Source organism: Eleutherodactylus coqui, chromosome 4 (genome assembly GCF_035609145.1).
Source record: "Eleutherodactylus coqui strain aEleCoq1 chromosome 4, aEleCoq1.hap1, whole genome shotgun sequence".
NCBI classification, from domain to species: domain Eukaryota; kingdom Metazoa; phylum Chordata; class Amphibia; order Anura; family Eleutherodactylidae; genus Eleutherodactylus; species Eleutherodactylus coqui.
The window spans coordinates 265,341,073-265,350,526 of NC_089840.1; the positions used below are offsets into that span (position 1 = coordinate 265,341,073).

The 9,454-nt window shown below is 41.4% G+C and overlaps 1 protein-coding gene across 1 annotated transcript; it reads left to right on the forward strand.

Moving 5' to 3' along the window:
- Positions 1-3,759: 3,759 nt before the first annotated feature.
- Positions 3,760-8,011, forward strand: LOC136624934 (single-stranded DNA cytosine deaminase-like; the record flags this gene model as incomplete). The annotated part of the gene is made up of 3 exons (XM_066598868.1): positions 3,760-4,189; positions 4,355-4,470; positions 7,958-8,011. Coding segments are annotated over 3 exons (600 nt in total), but the record flags the coding sequence as incomplete, so codon positions are not given.
- Between the last annotated feature and the right edge of the window lie 1,443 nt (positions 8,012-9,454).

Sequence of the window (9,454 nt, forward strand, 5' to 3'; positions counted from 1 at the left end):
TCTATCTATCTATCTATCTATCTATCTATCTATCTATCTATCTATCTATCTATCTATCCCATATCTATCTATCTATCTATCTATCTATCTATCTCATATCTATCTATTTATCTAATTATTTATTTCATATCTATCTATCTCATATCTATCTATCTATCTCATATCTATCTATTTATCTAATTATTTATTTCATATCTATCTATCTCATATCTATCTATCTATCTCATATCTATCTATTTATCTAATTATTTATTTCATATCTATCTATCTCATATCTATCTATCTCATATCTATCTATCCCATATCTATCTATCTCATATCTATCTATCTATCTCATATCTATCTATCTATCTCATATCTATCTAATATCTATCTATCCCATATCTATCTATCTCATATCTATCTATCTATCTCATATCTATCTATCTATCTCATATCTATCTATCTATCTATCTATCTATCTATCTATCTATCTATCTATCTATCTATCTATCTCATATCTATCTATCTATCTATCTCATATCTATCTATTTATCTAATTATTTATTTCATATCTATCTATCTCATATCTATCTTGTATTATATATGTATTCTGCTATGTGTCTTCTCCCTTATATGTTAATATAAACCTACATTGAGGTAGCAGACATGTAGAGCGCAGACAGCACCTCATTTACATACCACCTGGCTTTACTGCCATTACATCATTTCATTCATATTTTCAGAATTACTGACTCTCCATTGATCATAGTTCATCCTTCCTAGGGTGATTTCACACCTGCATCAGGGATCCCATTTTCCTGTCCGTTTGGGGTGCAGGAAAGGGGAATCTCCGTGGCCAAACGGCTCCATCTTAAGGTAGAACCGAACAACGAAAAACAGACCCCATTGACTACAATGGGGTCCAATCGCTTTCTATTCTGCTGCCCAGCCGGAAGAAAAAGCGATGCATGCAGCACTTTTTCTTCTGGTATTTGGTGTCAGATCTGTGGCAGAACCTCCGACCGGACGTGACAGCACCCTTGTCTAGGGATGAAGATTTGTGTGTCATTGTTCTAGGTCCACAAGTGTTGTCCTTCTACAGTCCAAATTTCAGTGTGTCATTGTTCTACAACCCCCGAGTGTCAGCGTGTCATTGCCCTGTACCCCAAGTGAGTAAAGGGATATATCAGCAGCACTTTTCAGGAACCCCCTCTGGGTCGGACCATAAGTGATACCTCAGCCAAACAGGCTTGAAAAAGACCACAGCGGTCGAAACGTGGCTTGTTTGTGCATTATGGGAGAATAAGCAGACTACTGCTATCTGCACCACTTCATACTGCCAAAGATTCCTTATTTTCCTGTCCCCTAAGTGTCAGTGTATCATAATCCTGTACCCCAAATGTCAGCGTGTCATTATCCTGTACCCCAAGTGTCCGTGTCCTGTACCCTAAGTGTCAGCCTATCATAATCCTGTACGCCAAGTGTCAGTGTATCATAATCCTGTACCCTAAGTGTCCGCTTTCTGTACCCAAAATGTCAGCGTGTCATTATCCTGTACCCCAAGTGTCCTTGTCCTGTACCCTAAGTGTCAGCCTATCATAATCCTGTACCCCAAATGTCCATGTCCTGTACCCCAAATGTCAGTGTATCATAATCCTGTACCTCAAAAGTCAGCGTATCATAATCCTGTACCGAGTGTCCGTGTCTGTACCCCAAATGTCAGCATGTCATTATTCTGTACCCTAAGTGTCCGTGTTCTGTACCCCAAGTGTCAGCATGTCATTATTCTGTACCCCAAGTGTCCGTGTTCTGTACCCCAAGTATCAGCATGTCATTATTCTGTACCCCAAGTGTCTGTGTTCTGTACCCCAAGTGTCAACATGTCATTATACTGTACCCCAATTGTCTATGTCCTGTACCCCAATCGTCCGTGTATCATTATCCTATACCCCAAGTGTCATTGTATAATTACCCTGTACCCCAAGTGTCAATGTTTCTTCGTTTGAGAATCTCAAGTGTCTATGTGTCATATTTTGTACCTTATCTGTTTATGTTCTAGAGTCTTTGTTCTGGACCCTCTTGGGTCAGTGTGTCATTATTCTAGATTCTCAAGTGCCATTGTTCTCAGCCCTCAAATGTTTGTTTTTCATTGTTCTCGATCCCCAATGCAGATCAATGGTCTTTCAGTTTTCCATTTTTCATGCCTAAAAACACGTGCATAAGACGGAGCATTAATAAGCTCATGTTAACGAGCCCCTGGGATTACTTTTACACTTGCTACGTAAAAGGAGAACAATAATATTCAGAACTAAAAGTACATAGCAGTACCACTGATGACCACCAGGTGGAGTAAAAACATAATTCAAACTGTATTGTTATGTATTATAGAGTCATTTGTATATTAAAATACACATTATTGCTCATCAAGGAAGTTGGCTTTGCCTTCCATTAGACCCCGTGGTTGGACGGTGACCCCGCGTACCTGTCCAGATTCTTCTTTATTCTGTACGGTGGATGTGCCGGCCGTCGCACATGTGCAGTACAGATTATGCCGCGCCGTTGCTAGGTGATGACGTGGATCCCGCGGCCTTTCCGCAATGATAATTCGTGGGCAGGAAAGACCGCTTTTCCATAGCATGCTATGGCAGGTATTTGCTGCGGAATCTGGAGGCAGACGCCCGCTCCGGATTCCGCAATGCAAATCTGCCCGTGTGCTGGCGGTCTTACTCTATGAACAGGTGATGGGTTAAATGGCCCCCCAAAAAATCAACCATAGAAGGTGTCATTTTTTCCTAGGCGCCTTATATGTACAGCAGATTTCCCATAATACACTCCAGCAGAGCATGTCCTCAACAGACCCTGAACCAGCAGGTGAGCAAGTTCAGAGCTAACAGGAAGCAAGGCAAATTTTGAACGCAGCTCCGGATGTGACTAGAGTTTAAGACATGAAACTTCAACACATGGTTGCTAAATATAGTCCTACAACTTTCTAAAATACCTTGTGCTCCTAATCGTTTCCAAGATCTCAGTTTGTGGTCAGTGAAGGTGAACATTCTTCTTACTTCCAGAGCCCGAAAATCTAATACTTCTCACAGCTGAGGTTTTGTTACCATTGCATACAGTCTAGACAATCCGCTGTGACTTAATGGCTCATTCACACGAATGCAGGCAGCACAAACACCCAATAAAGTGAAATAAAATATTTCCACAAAAAGGGTCTTTATTGTGCAGAACTGGAAAAAACTTTTAAAAAATGATATAATTTTAGTTTTGTCGTAATCGTACCAACTCACAGAAGACATTAACCACATTCTTTATGCTGCGTAAGCAATGCTGTAATAAAAAATGGCAGCTCGCCGCGCAAAAAAAAAAAGTCCTCATACAGCCGTGTTGACGGAAACATAAAAAAGTTATGGCGTTAGAAAAGTGGAAATGAAAATCCCTCCAAAAATTGTCACATCCCTAGGACTAAAATAGTCCATGTCATTAAGGGGTTTAAAAGCTTAGATGATACATTCTACCTGCATGGATACATTGTAGCAAACTATCAGGACAGGAAAGAGATTTGTGCTGCTGATGTATGTAGCTCACAGATGATTGTCTACACTGATACACTGGAACAAACCCTCAGCTGGGAATAGTGCTGGGCAGGTTTGTACATCTCTGGATGGAAACGAATATTTCATTTACTGACAGCAAGCAGGGATCTTGAAGTGAGGAGGATAGTGTATATGTATATAGTAGTGCTGTACCACCTTACCTTATAAACTCCTTTGACCCTCTAGTCTGCTACTGAAGCGTAATAAGTTCCTGTACCACTTCAAGAACCTTCGCTGGGCACGAGGTCGGCATGAGACGTACCTGTGTTACATTGTCAAGCGCCGCTACAGCTCCGTTTCCTGCGCCATGGATTTCGGCTACCTGCGCAATCGAAACAACTGCCACGCAGAAATCCTGTTCCTGCGCTATCTGTCCTTGTGGTTGGGGCACGATCCGAACAGGGCGTTCCGGGTCACCTGGTTCAGCTCGTGGAGCCCATGCTGGGACTGCGCTAAACGCACCGCTGAGTTCCTGCTCAACCACCCTAACCTCACCCTCCGCATCTTCAGCGCCAGACTGTACTTCTGTGAGGAACGCAACGCGGAGCCAGAGGGTCTGCGGAGGCTGAAGAGGGCCGGGGTACGGCTGGCAGTCATGAGTTACAAAGGTGAGATAGGGGATGAGGAGTAATGGCGTCATCCGTGGACAAATATCTCAAGATGTTGTTATGATTTGGTAAATGACAAGTTGAGCTCTGCTACATCTTCAGGGTGCTTGCGAACATAATGACTTGAACTTCTAAACTTTTGTATTTCTCCTCTACCTTTCTTAGACTATTTTTACTGCTGGAATACCTTTGTGGAGACTTGTGAGCGAAGATTTGAAGCTTGGGATGGGTTGCATGAGAACTCAGTGCGACTCTCAAGAAAGTTGCGGCGTATCTTAGAGGTAAGTATTAGGGTAGAATCATCCCTTCAGAACAGCTCCTTACATTAATGTGGACCTACTGACAAAGTGCTCTTTGCCGACCTGGGGTCAAATATAGTTGCATAGCAATCATCACCAGTCTCCAAGTAGGACCCCCTTTATGACAACTCTATACCCTAATTCTAAAAGGAGGGTGCACTAAGGCCCATGTGAGCACAGGTCAGGCTTTAGTCAACAATACAGGGACAACTGCTGCAAAATGAAAGATAATTCTGCAGTATGACTGTCAACCACTAGGCGGAGCAAGGAGACACTTGATTATTTTATGTATGTCCCATAGTGTTTGCAGCTCAGATGTGTTTGAGTAAAGGTCAGGTTATTTAGGCCATAGTTGCCAACAAAACTGATTCTTGTAGGACAGCCCAGTGACCCAGATCAAAAGGGGTGGAGTTATACAAACCCCACCCAAAAAGTGGGCGTTTACTAAGTTCTACAGATGATTTTCTGTATAGTGGTCACAAATCTTTGATCTGGTTAAAGATCAGAACTATTTAGTTATACTCTACTGCCATACAGCGCCCAAATACCAGTGCTATATAGTGCTAAAATAATATGTAACAATACTGCTCAGATACCACTGCTATATACATCTAATGCCAAAAACTGCAATACAATGGTGACATACAATGCTTAAATACCAGTACTGTGTAGTGCCTAAATAATACATAATAATACCACCCCGCCATACAGTGCCCACATACCAGTGCCATTTAGTGCCAAAACAATGCATAATGATATCACCACACAGTGCCCACACTGCTATATAGAGCATAATAATACTACCGTACAGTGACCAAATAACAATGTGCCAAAATACTACATAATCAGACAGCCATACAATACCAGTGACATATAGTGCCAAAATAATACATAATAATAATGCTGTAAGCAGCTAAATACAAGCGCCATATAACGTCCAATTATTGGAGAGAGGAAACTAATGGCTAAACGCATTGGACAGAAGGGTCTTATTTAGATCATGCGGGTATCATCTGTTCATACAATAGATCCATTCTGCATCTTTACTCAAGATCGTCTCTCCTACCATTAGTTTTAAGTAACTGAATTGCTTGAAAAAAAAAATTGCGCCAATGTCGTTCCCGTAACATTCACACATATGCACAGCCAAGAGACTCGCCTCGTCTCTTAAAATATTGCCAGCATGGGCTAATACTCGTCTACGTGACAGTTTTTCCTGTGTAATGTATAGGACGGGTGCAGGAAGCCATGTGTACAACAAATTGGGAGCAGCAGTCGTGATTTTGGTACACACGGCCCGTCACGGCACTAGTAAATGCCTTACTTTCGGTGATACATTGACAGGCCATACATCCAGAGCATTTATAGGTACGGGCAGGGGCGTAACTATAGAGGGTGCAGGGGATGTGGTTGCACTTGGGCCCAGGAGCCTTAGGGGGCCCATAAGGCCTCTCTTCTTCATATAGGGAACCCAGTACTATGAACAAAGCATTATAGTTGGGGGTCCTGTTGCAGGTTTTGCATTAGGCCCGGAAGCTTCAAGTTATGTCTCTGTGCAGCATGGTTTAGGTACGGGTACGGGTACAGATACAGATAGAGGGGGGCCCCAGCTCAACTTTTGCATCAGGGCCCCTGAGCCTTTACTTATGCCCCGGAGTACGGGGTGATAACCCCGAATTCATGAAGGCTGGAGCCCTGACTAACAGCCTCAGATGACTCCGTACTAAGTGATCTTTAACTCTCTGACCACTCCTAAATGTAATTGCGGGCGATGGTGTGAGTTTATCTACAAGGTCTGCATCTGCCTGCAGAATTTGCCAGCAATGGGTGATGATGTCACGGACTCCCTTAAGCTGTTGGCCATATGTGCCAATGATGCGAACCACATCCTCTTGTGGTCCATCCTCACGAGGCACTAAAAGTCTTTCTCTATCGTGTGATTTTCAATGTTGGGCTGCTGCCTTAACCACTCTCTCTGGATCGCCCTCCGCCCTCAATCTATCAGACTGGCTTTAGATTTTTTTCAAAAAGTCAATGTAATCAGAGCAATTCCTCTTAAAGTGATGGAACTGCCGTTTTGGAATACCAATGGGATGAAAACTTTCCCAGTGGAGCAGGCTGTTAGTAGCCGTTGGCTTGCGGATCACGGAGGTAGAAAAAGACCCATCCGCTTTTCTTCATAGTCAGATCCAAGAATGTGAGTGTGTCCTCGTGTATCTCGGAGGTGAAGGACAGGCCTAAGGTGTTAGAGTTCAGATGTCCAACGTGTCCCGAAACCAAAAACAGTCAATATATCATCAATATATCTTGGTCCACACTTCATTATCCCTAATAAAAAAAAAAAATAGTTCCTGCCACCAGCGCAGATAAACGTTAGCATATGTGGGGGCACAAGGGTTCCCCATGGCGGTACCCCTGAGCTGGTGGCACATTTTCCCGTTAAACAGGAATATTTTACATCCTAGAACAAGAGACAAGATCTATAATAGGAGTTCATCATGCTGTTGTAAGTCCACAAGTCTTTGACCCCACAAATGGCTGACAGCTCTATACCCACCGTCGGGGGGTACAGAGCTGTAAAAAGCCTCCACATCAAGACTGGCTAACAAGGTACTCTGGCTAACCGATAATCCATTAATTTGACAAATTCCGTCCATCGTATCCTTAACAAAGGAGGATAAGATTTTTATGAATGGATGCAAAGCTCGATCTAGGTACACACTGATACTGTATGTTATCAATGCCCGAAGCAATAGGGCGGCCTGTGAGTGGTACCAGGCCTTTATGAACCTTGGGCAAGCTGTAAAAAGTAGCCAGTTATGATTTTAGTGGGGCCATAAAAAAGAATTGTCTGTGATTGGTAAGTTTGACTTCCTTGTATTTGGTTAATATGTCCAACACCTCCCTGAGAAAGACATCCGTTGGATCTGACATAGGACACTTATAGCTGTTAATGCATAATAATACCACCATACAGTGCCGAAATAAAAATGTGCCAAAATATTACATAAGACAACCATACAGCGCCCAAATACGAGTGCCAAAATAATGTGTAATATTGCTGTAGGTAGCCAGATACAAGTGCTAGATAATATCCAAATTACGCATAATACAGCCACACAGTGTTCGAAAAGCAGTGCCGTATAATGCCACCATAATACAGCCGTATAGTGCCCAAATAATAAAAGTGCCCTCAGCAGTTTGTTGGGTGCTCAGTAATGCTTGATGGTAGAGGTAAAAAAGTGTTTAGCCCTATTGTGGGTAACTACTAAACTACAAAGGTACCCACTGTAGACCGGTTACTCCTGTTGGGGGGAATATAGGGGACAGGTGACCTTTTGGCAATCTTGACTTGGCTGATAATACTGTAAAGGTAACCCATAAACAAGTCACAGCCAGGCAATGCTGCCCAAACAGGGCTGGGGATCTCCCAAAGACTAACTCATTATTCCTTCTTCTTTCCACGCAGCCTCCTTATGATATGGAAGACTTACACGAAGCATTTAATCTTCTGGGACTTTAGGGGTCAAAACCAATCAAATTTACATGACAGCTAAATCCAGACCCAATCTGGCAGATCACCAGGAAATGTAAGTCCCACGAGGAAGCAGAAGTGACACCAAAAGTCACCAGAAAACCCTCATACAGATGACATTCAAGAAGATGGTACAATGACTTCCATGTTTTATCATCCGAGCCTACATAAACCGGCATCACTGGTGTGCCAAGAATCATCACCTATACCCAAACTCCCCAAACTGCAATGACAGAAAGGGAACATACAGTACCACTAACAACCACTATGTGGTGCACTGAGACCTCTCTGTATTCCAGAATGTAATAATATAAAAATGCCTGTCTATACAACAGTTGCGAAAATATGTCATTGGGTTTATTTGTGCTTGAAATCAGTTTCTTTTACTGATTTGATCCGTCACAGACCCAAATATCTTACCTGTTCTCAACCATATTATTTCCCATAGTGAGCAGTATTATAGTAGTTATATTCTTGTACATAGGGGCAGTATTATAGTAGTTATATTCTTGTACATAGGGGGCAGTATTATAGTAGTTATATTCTTGTACATAGGGGGCAGTATTATAGTAGTTATATTCTTGTATATAGGAGCAGTATTATAGTAGTTATATTCTTGTACATAGGACCAGTATTATAGTAGTTATATTCTTGTACATAGGGGGCAGTATTATAGTAGTTATATTCTTGTACATAGGGGGTAGTATTATAGTAATTATATTCTTGTACATAGGGAGCAGTATTATAGTAGTTATATTCTTGTACACAGGGGGCAGTATTATAGTAGTTATATTCTTGTACATAGGGGGCAGTATTATAGTAGTTATATTATTGTACATAGGAGCAGTATTATAGTAGTTATATTCTTGTACACAGGGGGCAGTATTATAGTAGTTATATTCTTGTACATAGGAGGCAGTATTATAGTAGTTATATTCTTGTACATAGGGGGCAGTATTATAGTAGATATATTCTTGTACATAGGGGGCAGTATTATAGTAGTTATATTCTTGTACATAGGGGCAGTATTATAGTAGTTATATTCTTGTACATAGGGGGCAGTATTATAGTAGTTATATTCTTGTACATAGGGGGCAGTATTATAGTAGTTAAATTCTTGTACATAGGAGGCAGTATTATAGTAGTTATATTCTTATACATAAGAGGGCAGTACTATAGTAGTTATATTCTTGTACATAGGAGGCAGTATTATAGTAGTTATATTCTTGTACACAGGGGGCAGTATTATAGTAGTTATATTCTTGTACACAGGGGGCAGTATTATAGTAGTTATATTCTTGTACATAGGAGGCACTATTATAGTAGTTATATTCTTGTACACAGGGGGCAGTATTATATTAGTTATATTCTTGTACATAGGAGGCAGTATTATAGTAGTTATATTCTTGTATATAGGGGCAGTATTTTAGT